Below are 26,745 nucleotides of genomic sequence, written 5' to 3' on the forward strand. Positions count from 1 at the left end.
GGGAGAAAAGGATTTGAGAAGCCGAAGACATGGTCTTGCATTGTTTTGTATTTTAAGATAAATTCTTATTCACTGTTTTTTTAGTTTTTATGTAGAACACCACAACTCTCAAAACACATCTTAAGAGAAGGAAAGAAGGAAGGAAAGGAGGAAGGAATGGAGGGAGGGAGAAAGGAAAGGAGGGAGGGAAGAAGGAAGGGAGGGAGGGAGGGAGGGAGGGAGGGAGGGAGGGAGGGAGGATGGGAGGGAGGGAACAACATTAATCTCCACCCCAGTCCTGGTGTTTCAGAAAATCCCCACAATCAGGTAAGAACGAAACCTACCACTAGACATAAGTCACAGAGGGTCAGCTCTTTGTCAACCTCCTCCAGAATGGCAGGGTCCAGGTTTTCTCCAAACCACACTACATAAGGTCGCAGCAGGCCCCCGCACCCTGCCTCTTCACACCTGTAAAAACATCATCCTTAACTCAACCTTGCCTGAAGGTCTGCCAGGTGGGTCGGAGGAAGACCAGGGGCTGCCCCAAATCCAGTCTGTCCAGATAGGTCACCTCATCCTCTGATCACCATCCCTGCTCTCCCAGCCCATAGGAGCTTGTCTTGAATATGAAGCACTAACTTTAACTGCCTTATAAAGTTTCTATTTGTCTGAATGCATTGGGTTGATTTAGAGACAAATGTGTTTCAGCCAAGCTTGACCTTCTCTTTAAACAGTTTTCTCTTTCACAGTGACTTCATCACCCTCATGGGCATGACTCTGCTCAGTGACCCAGGCCTGGGAGGACACACTGGACTAAGATTTGTCTCAGACACCCCAATCATCCCCTAACTTCATCAATGACCTCCTTTTATTTTCTCGGAGATTCGCCTCTCTCTGGTCCTGTCTATAGTCAAGTTCTCCAGTATCAATTACTAGAAATCTGTCACCATTTCCTCCACACTCTCTCTTAGCCATTTTATTCTACCTTCTAAAATAACCTCCCCCAAACATAGTTTTCATCATATTAATGTCTTACCCAGGAACCCCTCAGGATTCCCTGTTCTTTCAGATAGAAACTTTAGCATTTAGTAATGAAAAGCCTTATTAAGAAAAATAAAAAGGGTTCTGTGGTCAAATAAACCAGTCAAATATTAGCATATTGTAACAACTTTTTAGAGAGTAACAATGTACTTTAGAATATGAAATGTTCTGAGAAGTCCTACAGTAAAGCAAACATACTCTGACTTGGTTTAATCTAGTGTGATCTGAGCACATAACATCTTTTTTTCAAGCAATGCCTATGAACATCACATGGATATAGTGCTTGCTGAAACACTTTTGGAAGTGCTATTTTAATATCTGGCTTTGAAAACCTGACAAAAATCTTTCTACGTTTTTTAAAAAATCTACAACATTTTGGTCCTATAATTTCATCTTTGCAAGACCTTTTACTGTCTCCATAAACCTGGATTAATAACACTGATGAGGAGGAAGAGGATGAAGATGACAGTAACTAATGAAAAGCAAGAAGGATTGAAAAGCAGTTCTCTTTCCACAGGTTTGGTTCATCCTCTCTATTTCTGCCCTTGGCCTCATAGGTCAGGGCTGGTATTTACATTTGAGGATTTAAGAGGCATCTCACCAAATGAACTTGGATTTTAATTCCTAATTTTCTTTTCTTGCAACCTGGAACACCAAGTATAGATTAAAGATTTTACCCACCGGGGAAGTTTCTCCAATGGGATTCTGGCATCTTGCGTTTCGGGTTCTGGAGCACTGAATAAACAATATTAGAAAAGAGAAAATGTCATTGGTATCATCAAAGAACAAAGGAATAACATAACCCAATAAGTATGTATATTTTCGTAGCAGGGTATGGTACAAAACTCCTAATTAATACATGAGCTACTCAAAGAATGGACACCAACTAATTACTAATGGTTTTACCTCAAGAGGGAATTTGTATGTGGGGAGGATGTAAAGCAGCCATATGCGCTAATGGGGGAGTTTCGTGACTTACATTTCATATGTTATCATTTGAATCTTCTTCGACATTATATTAATACTAGAGGCCCGGTGCACAAAATTTGTGCACTGGGGGATGGGGTTCCCTCAGCCAAGCCTGCCCCTCAGTCTGGGAGCCCTCAGTGGATGTCCTACTGATGGCCACAGTCTGGCAGCAGAGGCTTGGAGCAGCCATCCCCGTGTGTGTGTGTGTGTGTTTGTGTGTCTGCTGGGGGCCTGCCTCCAGCCCTGCCATATAGGCTCCGAGCAGTTGCCAGGTGTGTGTGTCCACTGGTGGTCTGCTCCCAACCACATTGGAAGCTCAGAGTAAGCGCTGTGTGTCTGTGTGTGTGTGTGTGTGTGTGTGTGTGCGCGTCTGCTGGAGGCCTACCACCAGCCACACCCTGAAGGCTTCAAGCAGGCGCCCCTCTCTGTTGATCACTCAGGCTCCTGGCCTCCACTGCATGTTGTACTCTCCCCTGAGCTGTGGCCAGGGTGGGGCACCCTTCCCTACTGTGGGATCCCCAGGGCTACCTAGGGAAAGGCACACAGTGGGGCTGGCTGCAGGCCGCCCTTTCCTGCTCCGTGATCGTGGCTGTGATCCCACGGGCAAGTGCACACATGGGCTGGCTGCAGGCCGCCCTTTCCTGCTCCGTGATCGCGGCTGCGATCCCACGGGCAGGTGCACACAGGGGAATGCGGGTCCAGGGCAATCTGCCAGCCCCGGTCTGCCAGTGGGAGCGGTTTTGGGGTGATCGCCTACACTCACGCCCCCAACCCGCTCGGGTTGGGGGCGTGACTGCGGGCGGACCTGCCCCGCCAGCCCCGGTCTGCCGCGGGAATGCGGTCCCGGGCAACTCGCCAGCCCTGGTCTGCCAGCGGGTTGGGGACGTGAGTGAGGGCGATCGCCCCCTCCCCCCACCCTCTCCCAGCTCTCGCGGTTTGGGGGCGTGACTGCGGGCGAACGCCGCAGCCGCCCCGCCAGCCCGGGTCTGCCCGCGGGAATGCGGGTCCAGGGTTACCCGCCAGTCCTGGTCTGCCAGCGGAGCCGGTCGGGGCAATCAGGCGGGTTGGGGTGTGAGTGCGGGCGATTGCAGCAGCCACCTCCCCAGCCCTAGTCTGCTGGGGGAGCGGGTTGGGAGCCTCTGCCTCCCCAGCCTTGGTCTGCTGGCAGCAGCAGGTCTGGGGGGCGTGACTGTGGGCGGAAGCCGAAGCCGTCAGGCCAGCCCTGGTCTGCTGGTGGGAGAGCCGGTTGGGGTCTTGGCCAGTAGGGGACCACTGCGGTCACGCCCCGCCAGCCCTGGGTTGGGTCACCCGCCATCCAGGTCACAGATAGCAGGCCTGGATGGTGGAGGGGCAGGCATGATGGTGCTGCCCCATCCTGCGGGCAATATGCAAATTAGCCGCCATCTTGGTTGGTGGTTAACCGCTGTCTTTGCTGACTGCTAATTTGCATATTGCCCGTGATTAGCCAATGGGAAGGGTAGCGGTCGTACGCCAATTACCATGTTTCTCTTTTATTAGTGTAGATATTTCTTGTATACTTTATACTGATTTAAAATGATCAGGTAGAATTTTTCTCAATATTCTGAGTCTACTCTTAATTTCTTTCCCTAACTACAATAATAGTACACATTCATCATAGAAATGTTGAAAAATTCAAAAAGATATAAAGCAGAAATCACAATTACCTATCATCCCATCACTCCTGATAATTGCTGTTAAAATTTTGCTGTGCTTTCTTTAGGTCTGTCATCTATACACAAATACATCAACATGGGAGGAGAAAGAGAGAGAGAGAGAGAAAGAAAGAGAGAGAGAGAGAGAGAGAGTTTAAATACAAAGTTGGGCCCTGACTGGCATGGCTCAGTGGTTAGAGTGTAAGCCTGAGCACCGAGGGCCACAGGTTCCATTCCTTATTAAGGGCACTCAAAGGCTTGTACCTGAGTTGCAGGTCTGATCCCCACCTTGCTGGGGCACATGTGGGAGACAACCAATCGATATATCTCTGTCATGTTGATATTTCCCTCTCTCTCTTTTCCCTCACTCTCTCTCTCTCTCATCTTCCCTCCTCCCTTTTACTCTCTAAAATCAATGAAAAAATATCCTCATTTCTTGGGTGAGGATTAAAAAAAAAAATACAAAGTTGGGATCAAACTGTATAGAGTTAGATCCTGTGGTTTTCACTTAATATTATAAATTGAGAGCAAAATATTTCTTTCATAATATGGTATAATGTATTGGATCCTATTTTTTATAAATATCCATGCAAATCTTAAATTAATGTTTATTTCCTCGCATTTATGTTCAATTTAAAAGAGAAAACAACACACGCTCATTCTATAGTACAGCATAATTACCCTTTTCCTGCAAAAGCTTCACAAATTGGACTCTTGTAATTCTCAGCCACAGCCCCACAAGAAGTGCATTGAGTTTTGAATATGCTACCTGAAAAACATAAGTCAAGCAAGACCAGAAATAATATCATCAAGAGCAATTGTCTCCATGTCCAAAAGGGTACAAAATCACTTAGTTTTTATATGTTCATTTTAGCAAATGGGCCTACCCTAGGCATCATGGGAAATGTAAAGGCATGCAGTATTATTGAACAAGCCAGGAGCATCTGTCCTCCTGGACTTTGTACTCTTAGAGGGAAGAGAGACAGATGAAATAATCATTCATGACTAAGGAGCTCTCACATTACTCGGAGTGATGCTCAGGTAGGCCTGAACTGATCTATAGGATAGATGAAGCCAACCAACTAAGGGCATGATTTACTAAGTACATGATTGATAAAGGTTCAGTAGCTTGGGATGTGTTTACAAATCTTAATTTTAAATGAATAAAGCTTGAATATTTTATCTAAAACAAGATCAATCAATAATTAATAAACTAATAAATGAAGAAAATAACTGCTAAAACTAGCAACCATTTGTTGAGCTCACCCAATAATGGTGACCACAATTCACTACATATTGTCATGTGCCCAGTGCTGAGCTGAGCATGTCACACACACTGTGGTGGATACACATTGTTCCATTGTCCAGTGTCACTTTGTTGAGGACCCATCTCTCCTCTATCCCATGCCAAACTGATGAAGGTGTCAATCACATCCTAAAATACAAGCTTGGATACACGTTTCAGACTGGTCCAATCCCAGTACCCCATCCCTCTAGCGATAGTGTTTGGTTAAAAGCAGGTAAGTGACCCAAGCAAGGCTACCCGAGGTTTGTTTTCTGAGGAGAGAGCTAAGTTAGAGTGAGCCTGGAGCTGCCAGACGTTACTTTGCTGGCACATGTAGGTGATCAACTACAGAGGGAGAGGTAAAGTAACTCTGAGTGAGCAAAGTTGAGGGAAGGAGAGGCAGAGAGGCAGGGAGAGAAAGACAGTGAGCCTGCTGCTGACGTCAGCTTCTCCCAGGCTCCTCAGTGTTGCCAACCAATGTACCTATTTTGTCAGTTTTAGCATGCTACTTTCCCGTTAACATCTCTGAAGTTCAGACGCGTCCTGTAACTGCCACTGGCCATATGACGGGTGTGATGTGGTTGCCATAGCCAGCACTTGCACAGACTTGTTGAAGGATTACACCAATGACTGACATGTGTCCTGACTGGACAAAGGCAGCCTCTGCATATTTCAGCCAACAAACCAGTTAAGGTCCATTTGGGGAAGAAAAATGAGTCCTGGTTGTCATCTAGAACCCTTCCACTCACACCCTTTGGTAAGATCAAGAAAGGCCAACGTCAAACCTGCAGAATGTGTGTCAGCAGCTTGGGAGGGAAACCCAGAGATAAGAGAGGATCTCCCTTTAGGAAATGCTGCATCACCGATCCCACACACTGTGGACAACACAATCACTGACACCTCGGAGACCTTCAGAAGTCATTCAGAAGGAATATCTTAACCACTCTATTTTACCCATGTTTTGTTTTTTATATGCATGAGAGTGATAGTTTCTAAAAATATGTATCTAAATAACTTTTAACAAGCCCTTTCTATTTGTATAAAATAGTGAATTCTAAGGAGTAATAAAATAAGGTATTATGGTTTGGGCAGATTATTTTCTTTCTAAGTATCACATTAAAAACATGTTGCGTCTTCAATTTGATGAAAGAAAGGGCTTCCTTTTGTTTTTACCTGAATTTGAAGAGAGTTCTCATCACTTGCAAACAAAAAAGTCCCAACTAATATGTATATATTATCTTATTTCATGCTTAAAATAACTGGATTTCGATTTTATACATTCTACATGGCAAGTGACAGCCTACAATCTGACACTGCAGAGAAACGAGAAGAGCCATGTGGAAAGTATCCTAGATCCAACAGAAGAAGGTGCCAAAGACTTCGGTTAGTAGGTGGCTGACACTGTTAGGACATAAAAGAGGGATGGGATCCAAGCACACAGTGGTCAACTCTCATTATCAGGGTGACCATAAGCCTAGGCAAAAATGGGCAACCTCACGGTGTACGCACACAAGCACCATCCCCATTGGCTCACTGTTCCTGGAAAAGCCACTATTAGAAATGGATCCCTTGGAATTAAAGTTTTGTAGACTCTTAAATGCAAATGTCCTTGGGGGAAAAATCCTTGCTTGCCCATTGATGCTCTTGTATGAATGGGTTTATTAGATTTTTGATGAGATCAAAGAGGGGAAAGGAGTAAGAAGACAAGAGGGGGAAAGGAGGCTGTCGTCAGGGAAGAGAGGGAAAGCCAGAGGGACCTAAGACAAAACCTATGTGTGTCACAACTTGGTGGGCTTGATTCAGGGAAGGTCGCTGAGCGGGTAGCTCCCGAACGGCTGGAGGGCTTAGCAGAAGCACAGCCTCAGCAGACAGTACCAAGTGGGACAAAGGGAAAGTAAATAGATGCCCCAGGAATGCCAAGGCCCCCCATGCCGGATCCTGCTAAAGCCACCTGTCCAATGGCCCACCCCTCCTGGTTCCCTTCAGCCCAGCTGGGCAGTTGTCTCTAGCACAACCCCCTCAAGAGCTGCTCAGGGAGGGGCACGCACGCAGCTGTGCAGACTAGCGCTTTCGCGGGGTAACAGGCGCACGCCAGACACCTGGGTGTGTTGTCAAAATGCAGATTCTGTCAGTGAGTCCAGGTGGAAAATGGCAGGACATATGCTTTCAAGTCTAGTTTCCCTCCCCGTGTGAGGCTGGGGGTTCTCACCATGGATTTCCAGAAGGTTCTTGGTACCAGCCTTGCGGTGCAGCTCATCGATGTTTTGGGTGATGACCATGACCCGGCGGCCCTGCTCACGCAGCCGGGCCTCACACTCAGCGATGGCGATGTGCCCGGGGTTTGGCTCCACGCGCAGTATGACTTCCCTCCGGTAGTGGTAGAACTCCCACACCAGGGACGGGTTTTGGGCAAAGGCCTCAGGAGTGGCCAGGGTCTGGGGGTGAGAGGGGGCAGGAGTCAGGGAGGGAAAAAGCGCTCATGCTCCGTCCAGAGCACAGGCAGCGGGGCGCGAACGGAACCTTGGAGTGCCGGGGCAGTGGCGGCAAACACTGGCAGGCCCCTCTTTCCCTACAATGGGCAGGCAGCTCTGGGAGCGTGCAAGCTGGCACACGTCTGCTTAGGTTCGTGCAGCATGGCAGACACAGGGCAGGGGCCTGGGCACCAGCCTGTGTCCCAATCCTGGGACTAACAAGGGACCATGGAGAAATTGGTTTTAATTTCCCCAATTATAACTCAGAGAAAATACAACCTGTCCCATTTGACCCTCAAGGAAGTTATGGACATGAGGTAAAGTAATATGCAAGAAGATAATTTAGATTGGAGCACCAAAATGTATGGAGTCAGTATCATTTGTCCAGGAAAAAAAGTGAAATGTAAAATGTTCAATTGAAGTATAATGGCCATAGTTGAGAAACTCAGTTTTTATCACTTACAGTTACACACTCACCATACACATTATATTAACAAAACATAGACGAATATGTATTTTAAGGTGCAAAGCCTCTTCTAGGACAGACAAATCTCATCTACAGTGAACAGACAGCAGAGAAGTAGTTGTCTAGGGCTGGAAGCTGACAGGAAACATACAAGGGAACCTTGGCAGTGACCAAAGTATTCTGTATCTCCGTGGTGGCAGTGGTGCTATCATGCATTTTATTTTACTGTAAAGGTCCCTAACTGCCTGGTAGCCATGTCAGCCTTCATTTGGGGAGTGGATCATCTACGCTGTAGATTATCCATTTCAACCCTGTACTTCCTTCCTTCCTGCCCTCTACTTAGAGCACAAGTGGCCTGGAGCACACGAACCTGGATATACAGGGGTGGGCAAAAGTGGATTTACAGTAGTTAATTAATAAAACAAGAATAAACTGTGCTTCGTGAACTCACAACTGTAAGCCTACTTTTGTGCCCCACCCTGTATGTGTCCTGGGAACACAGCTGGAGTCAAACGTAATCTATTGCTTCCCCACAAAATCAGCTGCTCTGACCTGACTGACCACCCTCTGTAAGTTCCTCCTGACACCATCTGAGCCCCATCCCCTGATTCTCTAAATCAGGGGAGGCTCTCTGTGGCTCCTTTTTCTTGTGGGACCCTAATGGCCCTCACTCTTCCTTCTCCTCTCCTTCACCTTTAAGGTGATGATGCCATGTCTACATCCCCAGGCTTTACCTGGAGGGCAGCAGAGAGGTGACAGAACATCCTAAACCCGTGGTCTGCAAACTGCGGCTCGCGAGCCACATGCGGCTCTTTGGCCCCTTGAGTGTGGCTCTTCCTAAGCCTTAGGAGTACCCTAATTAAGTTAATAACAATGTACCTACCTATATAGTTTAAGTTTAAAAAATTTGGCTCTCAAAAGAAATTTCAATCGTTGTACTGTTGATATCTGGCTCTGTTGACTAATGAGTTTGCCAACCACTGTCCTAAACCAAGCATGTCAAACTCAAAGGCTAACATGAGCCAAATAAACAAGGTTTAAGTTTATGTGGGCCTCAAAAAAACAAAAGCTTCAATTTTCATAGAAACATAGGTTTATTTCTATAGAGACATGCTGAATACAAAGGGCTGAAATAAATGAGTGATTGTTAACATAAAATAATAGAACATTTTAATAAAAATTAATATTTTTTCTTGAACATTAACTTACCAGGCACTGAATAAGTGCACAAATTAATAAGCATAAAACAAATAAACCCATTTTTCTTGTTCTCTGAAAGTGAAATATTTCCTGTTTTTCACACCAAACAAGTCAGTACAAGACCAATGACATGGCAATCAGCAGCTAAAATGTTTGCTACTAGTGTTAGTGGAGAGAAATGGTGCACTTGTGCGTCTTGTGCGTAAGGCGCATAAGGCACGTAAGGTGAGTAAGGAAAATGAATGCAACATGATTATAACAATCAGTCATTAGCAAATGTTATAGTTATTAATAATTATGTATAACGGGATATTGTAAAAATTAAGTAACGAAATTTTTTTTTTTTTTTTTTTTTTTTTTTAAATATATTTTATTGATTTTTTACAGAGAGGAAGGGAGAGAGATAGAGAGTTAGAAACATCGATGAGAGAGACATCGATCAGCTGCCTCCTGCACATCTCCCACTGGGGATGTGCCTGCAACCCAGGTACATGCCCTTGACCGGAATCGAACCCGGGACCTTTCAGTCCGCAGGCCGACGCTCTATCCACTGAGCCAAACCGGTTTTGGCAAGTAACGAAATTTTTATTAAAGCGTTTCTTACATACCATTACATTGGCTGGGCCCCAAAAATATTCGTTGTGGGTCACATGTGGCCCACGGGCGGCAAGTTTGACATGCTTGTCCTAAACATTTGCCATCCTGAGACCTTTCATTCAGGAAAGAAGGGCAGGTTCATTAACCCTTCACTCAATAAGAAATCACCTGCTAAATTTGGAAGTCAAGTATTGAAGTAATTATTTATGATTGCTTTCATTCAACCAAGAAACATCTATTAAGCACTTACATTGTTCCAGAGTTCTCAGAGCTGGGGAAGGAACAATGAATGAAACAGACAAAATTCCCTGCCCTCAAAATTAGGGATTGCCTGGGGGAGTGGTGGAGACTGACTGCAAAGGGCCTTGAGGGAATAATCCGGGGTTCAGAAATGTTCCACAGGTGATCTTGGTGGTAGCTACACTCTGTATACACTTGTTAGAAGTTATTGAATTGTATACTTAAAATTGGTGAATTTTATTGTATGGCTAATATACCTCAATAAATTTTTTTTAAAAAATGCACACCCCCAAAGAACTTAATTTCTAAAGGCCTTCATATAAAGTTTTGAATATTAAGCTCTAGGTCTTCAAGAATTCAACTTCAATGTTAATATGAAAAGTTCACAGAAACTTTAAAAATGTGTAATACTTAATTTCAATATCTATAGTAATGAATTATGCTAATCAGGGTTTTCTGATTCTACTTTTTTTATCTGAAAAAATGCAAATTATACATACCTAAAAAATAAGGGACGTGGCTGCTTTGCTTAAATCTCAGATCTTAATCATATGGACATTGTGTCGATGCCAAAATGAACAGGACAAGAGTCGCTGCCAATTTCAAAACTTTGCTCTCTGGGTTTCAGCCATCATTAGGTTCTGAGTCAAACTCTGTTATGACCTCATTCAGAACAGCCTCTTAATATTCTGGAAACACTACTAACCTGAGCTTGCCATTTCCTCCAATAACCTCCGGCTCCTCTGAAAGTTGGAATCCCACTTTCAGCACTAATACCAGCCCCTGAAATGATGACTATGTGGTTTGCTTTTGCAAAAAGTTTCCGAAAATCGGCCATACCTAAAGAGAGAATAAAATCTTTATCAATCCAGTGCACCATTTGGATATTTATATCTCATACCAATCATCTGCCTAGGTTTCCCCTGCTCTCTGAAAGTAGAGTGTTTCTTATGAAAACTTGCATAAAGCAGAGAAGCAACTACCTTAGGGCACGTTTTGCTAATGGATGCACAGAATAAGTGGAGATAAAGCACAGATGCTCACAGACACAGTTCAAAGCTGTAGTGCTTGATGCTGAATGTAGCTTCCAGAGAAGGAGCTTGGGGGGCCACTCTTGCTGCTGGGGTGTGCCCTGTCTCTGTAACTCGCTGCAAGACTAATGCTGAATGCTATTTTTGTCTTAAACCTTTTTTCAATGCAAAATCCTCTTCAGTTTTCTTTTGGTTAGCGAAAACAGATACTAATTTAGTTTTTTGTAATAGTGAAGTGGTGTAGAGCAGTGGTTGCCAACCTTTTGGACCTCATGGACCACCGGTTGGTGACCGCTGGTGTAGAGCAAGCTTTGGAAAAGCAGAAGATATCTATATTTTGAAACTTGACCTTGTGTGAAATTATACTTTAAGATACTCAAATAAAAATCATTCCTGTATCATGAAAACGCTATCCACGCCCTTGATGTGTGAATGTACAACATCTTAAGAAAGAAGCAGGGCCTTCAGGCACACAGCACTGGCTCTGAATCTCAGCTCCACCTCCACTCATGTGTGAGATCTTCTGTGAATCACTGACCTTCTGCTATCCTGGGCTCCCTTGGCAATTTAATGTGCACAATACTGTCCTCCCCAGAACAGGACTGCTATGAAGATTAATGGATGGGAATGCAACTTCCTTCATGAAAGTAAAGAAAGTAAAGACAAGTTGTATGTGTGTGTGTGTGTGTGTGTGTGCGCGCGCGCGCTGCGCAGCGCGCGCGAGTCCTACCTTCTTTCAGCATCACTACCAAAGGTCAGGATGAGGGCCCCTCCCCTGTGAACAAATGCTGTGCCCTAAACCTAGACACATGACTTTTTCCTTTACGGCTCAAATAAGAGCTAGACTTTTCAACAAGATGTCATCAGAGACTTGGGGTAACAAAAGGGAATTGAACATAGAGAATAACACGGCAGCACGTAATCATAGTCACAGACCATGGCTTGCCCTCTTGATCAAAGGCCTTGCTCTGCACCTCCAGGCATTCTACCCTGATCTCAGACCTACGCAGGCAGTAGCCATTACAGAGTGAGGGCTCACTGCACCCCAGGCTGTGCCAAGCACTTTACATGGGTCACAAAATGAGTTTGCCCCTGAAGAGAATGTCCTCATCCCAGGATAAAAACAAGGAGCCAGACTTGACAGTGCCACTGTGTCTCTTGGGTGGCAGAGTATTAGGTCAGGACCCAGCATGTGGCTGAGGGCAACACCCTTCTCTCACAGACACTGCGGCTCTGCAGGCCCTCATGCGAGGGGTAAGTGCTTAGCTCCAGCAGGCCAGATGGAAGCCGTACAGAGCTGAGCATAAACTTCAGGGAGAAGTGAGACTCCCTTTCTGCCCTCTACCTGGAAAAGCGAGTGCCAGACCAGCATTGCCTGGGGCTGGCCTGGGCCGCGAAGCAGACGTCTAGGAGTGGCCAACCTGTGCTAACAGAAAAGTTCAGCAAAAATGGAAGTGAGTCCCACAGCTGATGGAGTGGACTTTCTGGTCTTCCAATGGCAACCAAGGTTAACCCTTGGGCTGACTGAGCACACAATAAGAGATGGAACTGGTTTCAGAAACAGAAAAGCAGAGGCTCCAGCTCCCTGCCGGCCACATTCCTGGAGCTCTCTGGGATCACTTTTCTCGCAGCAAGACTCAAAGGAATGAAGATGGCTCAGGCACATTGTTGCCTTTAGGTATAACCAGCCCAACTACCTGCCAGCCATGTTAACACTCTGCCTACCCTCACATACCTTTCAGAAATGGACTGATGTGAAAAATAAGGCCTGCTAAAGCTGTCCAACCAAGAATATTTCTGAAAAAAATATCTAATCTGAGTGAATCAGGGTTTGTAGTCCGATCTATCCACTGAGAGAACAAGATGCTAACTACATCTTGTAACTATTTATATGACTCCTGAGTTGAACCATACAAACATATTTAAGGACTTCAAAGTTCACCCATAAAACTTTCCCCCGCTCTGAATGCCTTTTCTACCTCAAATGTAAAGTCTGTCATCCTTTTGATGAATAGATTCCCAGGTCAGAGTGAGTTCTGCTAAGGTACCACTTTAAGCAATTTCTAGAAACAGATAAAGAAGTCAACTCAGGTTTGGTTTTTGGAAAACAGGATGTAAGCTATAATAATGTTAAAGCTGTGTTATAGACGACATTTCCTAACTGCTCAAGGAAAACACACCAGCATGTTTTACAGTTTCAGACCCAGGTGACCCACTTTTTGTCAAGCACATGCTTCTGGGTCCCACCACAGCCTCTAGCAGCCTGTCCTGCATAGCTGTGAACACCAAGGGTTGGATAGATGAGTGGAACTGGGTTATTTGGGCTCTTTATTGTTCCTGAGATTGGGCAAAATGGAAGGAGGTATTATTACAATTCAGCAGACTTGTAGTATTAGAAAAAGTTATCCAAAAGTTGAAAATGAGGCAAAAAGAGTTCAACTTGGCCTTTCAATGTCACATTGAAACACTGTTTAAAAGGATCATTTATTATATAAATATGTTAAACTCTATACCCACTACAGAGGAAGGGCCCAGATATGTTAACTTGTAGGTTTTTGTCAGGTAGAGATTTACAGAGGATACATGAAATCTTATGCTAATCAACAAAATAACCTTCTTGATTAAATAACATATAATTTCCCCAAATCAGGGAAGAGGATGGATGCCTTAAAACAAAGGTCAGGCTTGTCATGCCTGCCATAAATTACTAGCAGCCTTCTGAGCATATTACAGGAACTAGTATCAGGGAAGGACATGCTGGCTCCAGGAGACTTGCTTACTCTCAACCATAAAAATGACCTCCACTTGACCAGCTTTAAGATAATTATTGGGAATGGACTGTGCTGATTTACATATAGAGAACTTTCAACCCCACCTACCCCTGATTTCTTTGTTCTGCTTTCCCTCTCCTTCCTAATAAAAACCTCTGCCTGCACTGAGGTGTTAAGATGATCTTTGGGATGAGAGTCCCCCATCTTTTCAGGTTGCCAGCACTTGAATAAACCTATTTCCTTCTCACGAGCACCTGTCTTACAAGTTTGGCTTTGGTTGCTGCAAGCAGCCAAACCTGTGTTTGGTTAGAGATACAAATCATTTCTGTCCAGTAAAAAATTTAATCCAATATTACCCTGTAGGACAGCCGTGGGAAAACTACAGCCCGCGGGCCAGATCTGGCCCATTTGAAATGAATAAAACTAAAAAGAAAAAAAAGACCGTACCCTTTTATGTAATGATGTTTACTTTGAATTTATATTAGTTCACACAAACACTCCATCCATGCTTTTGTTCCGGCCCTCCGGTCCAGTTTAAGAACCCATTGTGGCCCTCGAGTCAAAAAGTTTGCCCACCCCTGCTGTAGGACAATCATCAGCTTTTCTCTTCTGCAGAGAGCTGAAGGGTTTAAAATACAAATCATGTGTGAAAGGCGTAAGTGCAAATATTTTATGAGAAGCAACAAAGTCTTAAACAGACTTACCTTAACTATTAAGAGATCATCTCTGACCTGTCTTGGAAGGGGCTTGCCTAAGGAGAAAAGGACAGAATGGCCTCTTCCAAAATCTTGCCCAGCACCCACTTCGATATAATCATTCCCCTCAAAGTGTAGGAACTTTCAGGTACTTCAAATTCCATTAGAGATGAGGAGATGGCAGGCTAAGAAAGACCTACTTGAACTTGGACGAGCCATTGTTAGGCAAATCTTGGTTCCTGTGGCAACTGGAGACTTCAATCCACAATACAGTTGGGAAATTAATCGTCTGGGGACAATCTGGAGAAGTCCCATCAGGTTTTCTTTATAGTATTAATTCTTGAGATGGACTTCAGAAAAATCACAAAAACAAATAGAAACAATCAGAAAATACTTGTATTTCACAAATATACATTATATATGTACATATATATTACATATATGTGTACTAAATATATACATACATACATGTATGTATTACATACATATATGTATTAGATATATATGTACATCTATATTATATATATTATATATGTACATATGAAGGCCTTTACAATATTTTTAGTGTCAGATCTTCATGGTATTCAGCTGTTTTCAATTGGTTCTCAAGAGCACCTATGTGCCCTGGAGCAGTGGTTCTCATGTGTGGTTCCCCAGACCAGTAGCAACAAAACCACCTGAGATTTTATTAGAAATACAAAGTCTTGGGATCCACCACAGGCCCATGAATCAGACATTTTGGGGATGGGGGGCTCACATTTGTGTCCAGGTGATTCTGATGCTCAAATTTTAGAATCTGCCTTAGAAGATTGAGAAGGGGTTAGATGTGAGAATTCATTTGAAAAACAGGTTCAGCTGCTTTTAAAAAGGTGTGAAAATCATTGGCCTCTCATTTTTTGATTAAAATACTGTTCTATAAGAATGCAAATTCTGAGAACTGAAGTAAGCAGAAAAATATTTTTATGACAATAAACAGGATAAAGGTGTTCTGTGAAATTATTTATGTTTAATAGGAGAACACCAAGGCCTATGAGATAGTGCGAGGCCAAAAACTGTAAGCAATTCAAATGGCCATCAACGTATAAATGGGTAAACAAATTGTGGTCTATCCATGCAATGAAATACTGTTCAGCAATAAAAGAACCAACTGCTAATACGTAAAACAACATGGATGAATTTTTAAAGAATTAGATAATAGTAACCTGCAGTGGAAAAACCTAGCAGACACTATCTTAACCAAGTAGTCAAAGTGAACCCCTAGTAATAAGACACTGACTTCATGTACCTTCCTGGTAGGATGCAATGAGGAGGGCAAAACATCATTTGTGTTGTATTTTCCCCAAAAAATGCATTTGCTCAATTTAATTATAAGAAAGCATCAGAAAAATCCCTATTGAGGGTCATTCTACAGCAAAACTGGCTAATACTCTTTAAAAACGTTATCAAGGTTATGAAAGATAAAGACAGGGAACTTGTCCCAGGTTGGAGATTGAAGAAACAGGACAACTAAATGCAATGTGATATCCTAGATTGGATTCAGAACTTGAAAAAGATCTTTAGTGAGAGAACTGACAAAATTTGAATGAAGTCTGAAAATTAGTTAATAGTACGGAATAGATGTAAATGTCCTAGTTCAGACCACTGTACTGTAATTTATGTCAGATATTAACTTTAGGGGAAGTTGGGTAAATAGTACATGGGAACTCTGTGTACTATATTTGCAACATTTCTGTAAACTTAAAAATATTTCAAAATAAAGTTTTCTTTAAAAAAAGGAAGATAAGCATTATACTAAGTGAAAGGCTACATGTTTGAGACCATTGAGATATTCTTTTTTTTTAACCCATTACATATTTTTATTAAAAAAGAACTATATTTTCAACAATAACAAAAATGTACTTAAAGTAGTGGTATTGATTACATTTCTGCAAATCTCTATAATGTCGGGTTAAATAGAATATAACTCACTTCTCATATCTGTTCCTGCATTCAATGTGTTGCCTACCACACCCTTATTTAGTCTCTGCTCAGGTCCTCTGTACCTGATTTTCTTTTTGCCATTATATTCTTCCCTTGGCCCTTTCCATGCATTACATTTCAGCTTAAATATCATTTCCTTAGAGAAGTCTCTTCCAACCATGTTTACATTTGCACCCTTTTGTCAATTTCATCACCATGCCCTTTCCAGCGTATAATGTGAAGGTAAGAAACATCCAAACCTGTAGAGAATAAATATTTATAAGAGTTTATGTGAGCCAAACTGATGACATATGCCAGGAGCAAGATTTCAAATGGTTCCCATTTATATGATATTCTGAAAAGGCAAAACTGTAAGTAGAGAAATCACATCTATGGTTTTCAGGGTCTGGGGGAGGGAGGAGGCAAGGAGGCCCAAGAAACTTTTTTTTTTTTTTAATATATTTTTATTGATTTTTTACAGAGAGGAAGGGAGAGAGATAGAGAGTCAGAAACATCGATGAGAGAGAAACATCGATCAGCCGCCTCCTGCACATCTCCTACTGGGGATGTGCCCGCAACCCAGGTACATGCCCTTGACCGGAATCGAACCTGGGACCTTCCAGTCCACAGGCCGACGCTCTATCCACTGAGCCAAACCGGTTTCGGCAAAAAACTTTTTTAAAGCAATGAAAAATAGGGGTGCCAGAACGACAGGAAGAGGAACAAGGGTTAGAAAACCTATTTGAAGAAATAATATCAGAAAACTTCCCTAATGTGAAGAAGAAAAAAGTCACATAAGCACAGAGAGTCCCAAACAAGATGAACCCAAAAAGACCCACATCAAGACACATCATAATTACCATGGCAAACGTTCAGGACAAAGAGAGAATCTTAAAGGCTGCAAGAGAGAGACAGAAAGTTAACCTACAAGGGATATCCCATTAGATTATCAAATGATTTCTCAACAGAAACACATCAGGCCAGAAAGGAATGGAAGGAAATTTACAAAGTGATGCAAAGCAAGGGACTGAATCCAAGAATACTCTATCCAGCAAGGCTATCATTCAAAATTGAAGGGTAAATAAGGAGCTTCACAGACAAAAAAAAGCTAAGGGAGTTTATCACTACCAAGCCAGCAATGCAAGAAATGGTAAAAGGACTGGTATAAAAAGAAGAAATAAAAAGGGAAGAAGGAACACAGGCACAAAAAATTGAAATGACTACAAACAAGTACTTATCAATAATAACTTTAAATGTAAATGGACTAAATGCTCCAATCAAAAGACATCAAGTGGCTGAATAGATTAAAAAAAAAAAATGACCCATATGCATGCTGTCTACAAGAGACCCAACTCCGAACAAGGGACTCTCACAGACTGAAAGTGAAGGGATGGAAAAATATCAATCAGGCAAATGGAAATGAAAAAAAAAACCTGGGATAGCAATACTTATATCTGACAAAATAGACCTCAAAGTGAAGGCCATAACAAGAGATAAGGAAGGCCACTTCATAATACTAAAGGGATCAATACAATAAGAGGATATAATCCTAGTAAACATATACTAGTATGCACCCAATGCAGGAGCACCCAAATACATAAAAAAAAAACTCCTGGAAGATATCAGGGAGAGATTAACAACAATATAATCATAATAGGGGACTTTAATACCCCACTGACATCACTGGATAAATCCTCTAAACAAAAAATCAGCAAAGAAACAACAATCCTAAATGACTCACTAGATCAGATGGACTTAATTGACATCTTCAGAACAATTCACCCCAAAGCCACGGAATATACCTTCTTCTCAAGTGCACATGGGACATTTTCAAAGATAGACCACATATTAGGTCACAGGCAAAGTCTCTCCAAATTCAAGAAGATTGAAATCATATCAAGCATCTTCTCAGATCACAATGGCATAATATTAGAAATAAACTACAATAAAAACAATAAAAAAAAATTCAAACACTTGGAAGCTTAATAGCATGCTATTAAACAATGATTGGGTTACCAAAGAGATCAAAGAAGAAATTTAAAACATCCTGAAAATGAATGACAATGAAAACACAACAATCCATAATCAATGGGACACAGTGAAAGCAGTCCTGAGAGGGAAGTTTATAGCTCTACAGACCTAACTCAGAAAACAAGAAAAAATGGTAATAAATCATCTAACTCTACAATTTAAAGAATTAGAAAGAGAGCAACAAGAAAAGCCCAGAGTGAGCAGAAGGAAGGAGATAATAAAGATCAGGGTGGAAATAAATGACATAGAGACCAAAAAAAAAAAAAAAAAAGATCAATAACACCAATAGCTGGTTCTTTGAAAGGATAAACAAGACTGATGAACCTCTCGCAACTCAGAGGGAAGGTAGGGGAGGGTGGGGGTAAGGGGTGAGATCATCCAAAGGACTTGTATGCATGCATATAAGCCTAACCAATGGACACAGACACCAGAGGGGTGAGGGCATGAGTGGGGGTAGGTGAGCAATGGGGGGATAAGGACACATATGTAATACCTTAATCAATAAAAAAAGCAATGAAAAATTCTGTCTTTATTTTGTGCTTGTTTTTCAAATCTCATAGAACTTTATAATAAAAAGAGTGAATTTTATAGTATATAAATTGTATTTCAATAAACCTCACTTAATGACAAGAAAGCATGTCAACAAATTTTCATTGTAACCTGTCTCTGCTGTAATTAAAAAAAAAAAAAACTAAACAAGAAGCTTGGAATACCGAAGAGAAAATGGGGTAGTGTTGGTCCAGAACACTTCAGGAGACAAGAGCCTCTGGCTGCCTGGAGTCATTTTCTCAGGGAATTTAGGTCAGAGTCAGAAAAGGCACTTGGCTGACCGGTTACCAGTGGAGAAGGTGGGCAGACTCAGACACCACCACCAGGAAGGCCACTCTGGTGAGCAGCTTGTAGACTCTAACAATGGAATGCCCAACCATCATGAAAATCACCCCATGGAGAAAATAGCTTGGCATGATTTTCAACCAGCAAGGGCATGATAAGCTTTGACAAGCTTCAATTTGTTTGGAAAAATTAATTATCGGAATACCTTAGTAATGGATAAGTAAGGTGTTACTATAGTTTATTTTTTAATTATGGAAAGATTTAAACATCTACAAAAATACGAGTTATTGTTCTATCAACCTAGCTTTAATAATGATCAAGAAAAGGTTTTTTTCCCAAAGAACATATACGCATAGCCCATGGACAGACACTAGTGCTGGGAAGGCCCGGGGAGGGGGTGTGTGGAGTGGGATGAAGTAGGTCCATGGGGGGAAGAAGGGGACATCTGTAATACTTTCAACAATAAAGGTAAATTTTAAAAAAGGAGTTTTCTCAGATCCATTTGAGGCTTTAAGATATTGTCATAGATGATATTGTTAAACTTGCACATCTTGAAAACTGTAAAGTACTCAATACTGTCTAACTTTACTAAAAGCTCCTTACATGTTGCATGAAGTTACTACGTTATCATTTTGAGCTTAATATATGTCTTTAGTTATTTCTCCCAAAGATGTTTGATTCCACTGTTGCTTTATAATATTTTAATTAGGAGACATCAATTTGATCTAGAAAATTTTTTTCTTCTGTTAATTTTAAATGTTAGCAAACATTCCCATTTATGGCCAAAGAATTCTGAATAACTCCTGAATAAATTGTCATATTTTTTTCTCAGGCATGAAGGTAGGATTTTATTTTGTTTTTTAAATTACATTTTAAAAATATTTTATTGGTATTTTAAATGTGTGGGGTTTTTTTGTTTGTTTTTTTACTTTTTTAGAGAGAGGAAGGGAGAGGGAGATAAACAACAATTGGCTGCCTCCTGCATTCCTCATACTGGAGATCAAGCCCACAACCTGGGCATGTGCCCAGACCTGGAATTGAACTGTAACCTCCTGGTTCAAAGGTCAACACTCAACCACTGAGCAACACCGGCCAGGTGTAACTGGTGACCTCTTGGTTCATGAGACCATGCTCAAGCAACAGAGCCACACTGGGGGCTTTTTTATTGATTTTTAGAGAGAGAAAGGGAGAGAGAGAGAGAGAGGCCAAAACATTAGTGTGAGTGCAAAGCATTGATCAGGTGCTTCCTGCATGTCCCCTATGGGGGATAGAGCTATAACCCTGGGAATGGTACTGGCAACCTTTTAGTGGTTGGGACAACTACCAACCAGCTGAGCCACACTGGCAAGGGCAGACATGAAGGTAAGATTTTAAAAGTCATTAAGAATTTAAAGAAGGATCTCTTAACCTTTGAGATAGCATGAAGGGACCAGGAAAGCATTTTGCTAAACAAAATAAGCCAGTCAGACAAGTATAACATGATCTCACTCATATGTGGAATCTAAAGAACAAAATAAACTGATGAACAAAATAGATCCACAGACATAGAAGCATGAAACAGACTGTCAAATCTCAGAGGGAAGGCAGAGGTGAGGGGGTGGGATGGAGAGAGATTAACCAAAGAACTTTATGTAAACTAGAGGCCCAGAGCACTCAGAAGGGGGGTTCCCTCAGCCCAGCCTGTGCTCTCTAGCAGTCCGGGAGCCCTTGGGGAATGTCCAACTGATGGCTGGCAGTTGGACATCCTTAGCGCTGCCATGGAGGCAGGAGAGGTTCCTGCCACCACTGCTGTGCTTGCCAGCCATGAGCCGGCCTCTGGCTAAGTGGCACTCCCACTGTGGGAGCACACTGACCACTGGGGAGCAGCTCCTGCATGGAGTGTCTGCCCCCTGGTGGTCAATGCACATCATAGTGACCAGATGTTCTGCCATTGGGCCGAAACCGGCTCTCTCACATTCCCTGAGGGGTCCCAGATTGTGAGAGGGTCCAGGCCAGGCCCAAGGACCCCACGGGTACATGATCAGGGCTGGGGAGGGATGCAAGAGGTTGGCCAGCCAGGGAGGGATTGCGGGAGGGCTCCAGCAGCAAGCTAATCTACCAGTTGGAGCATCTGCCCCCTGGTGGTCAGTGCACGTCATAGCGAGCAGTTGAGTGGCCTTAGCATATCATTAGCATATTACACTTTGATTGGTTGAAAGGCCGACTGACCGGACATTTAGCATATTAGGCTTTTATTATAAAGGATGTGCAACATCCATGGAAACAAACAATAGTGTGGTGAAGGCCTGGGCAGGGGAGAGGCTGGAAGGGGCAAATGAGGGGGGGGGGGTACATCTGTATTACTTTCAACAATAAAGATAAATTGTTTAAAAAAGAATTTAGGCTAGCTGGTTTGGCTCAGTGGATTAAGTGTGGGCCCACGGACTGAAGAGTCATGGGTTCAATTCTGGTCAAAGGCATGTACCTTGGTTGCAGACTCCATCCCCAGGCCGGGTCATGGCTGTGCTAGAGGCAACCAATCGATGTGTCTCTCTCACATCGATGTTTTGGTCTCTCTCTCCCACTCCCTTCCATTCTCTTTAAATATCAATGGAGAAATAACCAGAAGAAAAAGAATTTAAAAGATCCTAAAGTCCAGCTGGTGTGGCTCAGTGGTTGAGCATGGAGCTATGAACCAGGAGGTCATGGTTCGATTCCCAGTCAGGGCACATGCCCAGGTTTCGGGCTTGATCCCCAGTGGGAGCCAAGCAGGAGGTAGTCGATCAATGATTTTCTCTCATCATTGATGTTTCTATCTCTCCCTCTCCCTTCTTCTCTGAAATTATTAAATATATATTTTTTAAAAATGAGAAAACTGATAACCACTTTTAAAAATCAATGGAAAAAATATCCTCTGGTGAGGATAAAAAATAACAGATAATCAACAGAGGTATGGATGAAAAATGGGTTCTAGGTAAGGAGCCTCACAGGGTGATCTGATCATCATAAATTTCTAACTATGCAGGTCATGGTGGGTAGTCACACTGCAGACATATAACTTTTTAGTTAAGAGGCTTATCTCTGCCTTAAACAAGACCTGTCCATTGTTTTTGTGCATCTAGGTTAATACACCTTTGAAATAAGCATAATCACCCTCAAGAAAGCATATAATCTTGTTTATGTAATCTTCCTTAGCTACCTCTTTAATTTCAATACATAAAAGAAACTGCAGCCCTGGCCAGGTGGCTCAGTCAGTTGGAGTGTCATCCCACACACCAAAAGGTTGCAGGTTTGATCCTAGAGGGGTGCATACAGGAGGCAACCAGACAATTTTTCTCTCTCACATCAAAGTTTCTATATCTCTCTTCCTTCCTCTCTCTAAAAAAAAATCAATAAAAACATATCCTGGGGTGAGGATTAAAAAAAAAGAAAGACACTTCAGGCCCTGGCTGGATAGCTCAGTTGGTTAGAGCATCATCCCCATATACCAAGGTTGAGGGTTCAAATCCCCAGGCAGGGTACATATAAGAATCAACCAGTGAATGTATAAATAAGTGAAGCAACAAATCAATGCTTCTCTCTCTCTTCCCCTCTCCCCCTCTGTGTCTAGAATCAATAAATAAAAAGAAGAAAAAGAAACTGCAAATCTAATTCTCCAGAGAATGAGAACTTGCTTTCTGGCAATGTCATCAGTTTGGCTCAAATAAATTCTTATAAAAATTCACTACAGGTTTGGATGCTCTTACAAGGCAGAGGCAGTTGACTATGCTGCTATCAGTGTAATTCTTCTACACGAGGATCTAAGGATGGGTCATCTGCTGGGTAGCTGTGCAATGAAGACAAGTCTTCATTCTACTGTGAACATGAGTTTGAATCTGTTGAGTTGTCAGAGAGTATTAAGGAATTTTTAATTGTAGGATTGACAACATTAGGACTTGTATTATCTGGGTAAAATATTACTATTTTTCATCTAAGTTTCTTTACTCAAATGTTTTCATTATTAAGTAATAATTATTTTCACCATAGCACTCCACTCAAAGTAAAAAAATAGAAAAAAGATTTACTTGCTCATGTTTCAACATTTCCAAAAAATCACTGGCTTCTAGATCCTTTGCCTAGGCAATGCAGTCAGCAAGTATTTTGTAAAGATAACTTTAGTTCTCATGTGAATTATGTTTAATGACATACATGTATTATACACACACGTATACACACACTCAAGAATTGTATAAAATTATAAATGCTCTAAATGTATATTTTTAAATTTCAAATTTTTATCATACTTAATATTACTGAAAATCTAATGTATAGCTGACATAATGAACCAGTGAGAAAATTTTGGTCTGCCAGGTTACAAAATCCATTCTACTACCAGTTTTATTAGTCAACATTTCACATGTTGGGTTTTTTTTTTTTTAAATAAATGTGGGAATTGTTTTGCCAAATTTCCTGTTAATTTACAAGATGGTCTGCAAATCTCTCAGTAAATGTGAAAGCAGAGAATGAAAACAAAATGGTCGCATCTTTTCTGGTCAGTGCCACCAGAAATTTATTTCCAAGATCAGAAATGCTCAGATCATAAGGCTGTTTTAAAGAGGCTACCACAAAGTATTTATTGTCTGTGTGCCAACATATATTTGCTTTCCTGGGGGGAGTGGGAGTGGGCAGTGGTCCTACCTTCCACACGCTCACAGCCCTGTTCAAGTGTAAAAGCAAGTTCCCAGAAGAAAAGGGAAAGGCCACAGGGCAATGAGAACTCAGGTTATCCCCTTCAGAAACCCCTAGGGTGAAAACTGCCCAGGGTGAAACTACCAATTATTCTGCCTTGATTATATCTTCAGGGGGAGAAGACAAGCCTCAGGGGAGGAAATAAACTCATTCATCAAACAGACTTTCCCGAGGTGGTACACTGGCATGAGTCTAATGCAGCGGTTCTCAACCTGTGGGTAGCAACCCCTTTGGGGGTCGAACCACCCTTTCACAGGAGTCGCCTGAGACCATCGGAAAACACATATATAATTACATATAGTTTTTGTGATTAATCACTATGCTTTAATTATGTTCAATTTGTCACAATGAAAATACATCCTGCATATCAGATATTTACATTACGATTCATAACAGTAGCAAAATTACAGTTATGAAGTAGCAACGAAAATAATTTTATGGCTGGGGGTCACCACAACATGAGGAACTGTATTAAAGGGTCGAGGCATTAAGAAGGTTGAGAACCGCTGGGATGGCAGTCCCCAGTGTAACCAGGCTTTCTTGTGAAACCTGAAACTCACCTATGGAAGTAGGAAAAAAGAAAAAATGTATGTTCCCTGAGGGAAAAAGGGGGCAACCTACTAATTCTGAAAAATATAATAAATGAAAGGTTATATCAGGAATGCAAGAGAAAAATATTTCACGCAAAAAAAAAAAATTAAAGCACATGAGAAGTATACTGCAAAGGAACTCCAAAAACTTACACAGGCGTTCAATAAACACTTTGAACACCCATGAGCTAAACTTATGCAATGCACCGGTCCTAGGCTATCAACATCCGCAGGCTCCTTCCCCGCCCTCCTCTACCACGTGCTCCCGACAAGGTCACTGGCGACCTCCGCCAGGTCAAACCCCGATGAAGTCCAGTCTCCGACCCATTTGCTCACCTCTCCTCCTGCTTCTCCTGGCTCCCGGGGGACGCCCTCGCCTGGTTTCCCACCAAACTCTGAGGCACCTCCTCCCCGGGCTCCAGACAGACGGCTCCCCACAAAGGGCCAAGCTCCGAACTGTCCCCGGACCATCAACCCGCACAGCCTAGGGCATCTCCCTCCCCGGCCGGCTTCTGCCCCTCTCACACCCCGCGGCCAGGCCGGTCACTGTCCTGACAGCTGCACCTTACACACTGCCCCAATCCCACCCCGCCTCCCAGGCCCACGGCCGCCGCGCCGCCCCAGGCCCCTACCCTCTGCCACCCGGACGCTGCGCTGACCGGGGCGACTGCTCGGAGGGGGCGCTCCGCACAGGGGCTCCCGGCCCCCCTCGCAGCGGCCCACCAGCCCACCTGCTCGGGCCGCGTTACTTCGCAGCCTGGCTTCCTGCCCCCGCCCTGGTCTCGCGTGCAGCCGCCGCCCCGGTGCGGGGCCAGAGGACACCGGGCCGAGGAGCCTAGGCCCTCCCGCAGAGGCCGGGCCGCTCCCCTCCCCGCATCCGCCCGTCCTCCCCCGCCCAACCGCCGACGCCCGGAGCCCCGAACGCGGGGGTGGGGGTGGGGGCGGGGGTGCGGATGGGAGAGGGAGGGCAGAGACTGGCTGCGCATGCGCGCTCTGACGCCGGCCCGAGTCCGCACTGGGAGCTGCGCGCGGCTCGCGGGAGCGAGTCGTCGGCGGACCCGGGCGGGAGCTGAGAGAGGCCCCGGGACCGGCCCGCGGACACGCCCCTGCAGGAGGCGGTGGCGCCCCGGGGCAGGGGCGGGCAGGAGGCGGCGGGGCGGGGCGGGGCCGGGCGGAGCGACCAACTGCGCGGGCTGCAGCGGCCCCTGCCTGAGACCCACACCTGCGCGGTGGGGGCCGGTCCCGGGTCTTATTCATCATTAACGTTCGTTTCTTTGCTTTTCTGTTTGGGTGACGGCGGGGCGAGGGAGGAGACCGCGCCGAGCCTGGTCTCTGAGAGCTTCCCAGATATGTCGTGATGTCGTGAATTACTCCCTGTTTCCCTCTTGAGCCGCAGCTGGATCGCACAAATCAGGACAGAGCGTTTCAGATGTTGGGGCTTTCCCGGGAACATCACTTTCCAGGGATGGTTCGTTGGGTTCCCAGGCTAGCCCACCAAACCCGAGTGCTGGTGCCGGGGTCCTTACCCATGCCGTGGGAAGGAAACAGTGTCAGGGCTTCGAGGACTGGCGACTCTTAAAATCTGGCATCTTGTTTTTTTCCTTTTAAAATATATTTTATTGATTTTTTACAGAGAGGAGGGGAGAGGGATAGAGAGTTAGAAACATCGATGACAGAGAAACATTGATCAGCCTCCTGCACACCCCCTACTGGGGATGTGCCCGCAACCAAGGTACATGCCCTTGACTGGAATCGAACCTGGGACCTTTCAGTTTGCAGGCCAATGCTCTATCCACTGAGCCAAAGTGGTTAGGGCTCTTTCTTTTTCTTTAATCCGGTTTACCTCCAGGACTACTTTTCCTAGAATGTATGTAATTGCTTTGGAGCGTGCCAATGGATCCAAAAGAGCAGTGGTCTGAGAACTCTGGGGCAAAAAAAAAGTTACATTAACATTTGGTTTTCCCAATCAAACTTTAACTATTTCCCACAGTTTATTTTGAGAGTTAGCTTACTATCTACACTAATAAAAGAGAAACATGGTAATTAGCGTATGACCGCTACCCTTTTCATTGGCTAATCAGTGAGTATATGCAAATTAACTGTCAGCCAAGATGGCGCCGGCAGCCAGGCACTGAAGCGAACATGAGGCTTGCTTGCTCCAGTGACTGCGGACTCCAATGTTCCCCACCTGCCGCTGCCTCCCTCT

General features: G+C 43.6%; 1 protein-coding gene across 7 annotated transcripts in view; it reads right to left on the reverse strand.

Annotated features, from left to right (window-relative positions):
- Positions 1-25,412, reverse strand: part of SIRT5 (sirtuin 5) — a 34,807-nt gene extending 9,395 nt beyond the window's left edge. Inside the window, exons 1-8 of one of the 7 annotated variants that reach the window (XM_070405706.1) lie at positions 25,271-25,412; positions 16,461-16,637; positions 14,619-14,768; positions 10,628-10,761; positions 7,157-7,382; positions 4,344-4,431; positions 1,702-1,755; positions 324-447 (exon numbers count right to left, since the gene is read on the reverse strand). In XM_070405706.1, the coding sequence (XP_070261807.1) occupies positions 324-447; positions 1,702-1,755; positions 4,344-4,431; positions 7,157-7,382; positions 10,628-10,761; positions 14,619-14,733 (741 nt within the window). In that variant the 5' untranslated portion in view covers positions 14,734-14,768; positions 16,461-16,637; positions 25,271-25,412. The other 6 variants (XM_070405705.1, XM_070405704.1, XM_070405707.1 and 3 more) reach the window with 6 other exon arrangements.
- Between the last annotated feature and the right edge of the window lie 1,333 nt (positions 25,413-26,745).

The sequence above is a fragment of the Myotis yumanensis genome, unplaced genomic scaffold, assembly GCF_028538775.1.
Source record: "Myotis yumanensis isolate MYYU_CA2020_CCGP unplaced genomic scaffold, mMyoYum1.0.hap1 SCAF_2, whole genome shotgun sequence".
Taxonomy (NCBI): Eukaryota; Metazoa; Chordata; class Mammalia; order Chiroptera; family Vespertilionidae; genus Myotis; species Myotis yumanensis.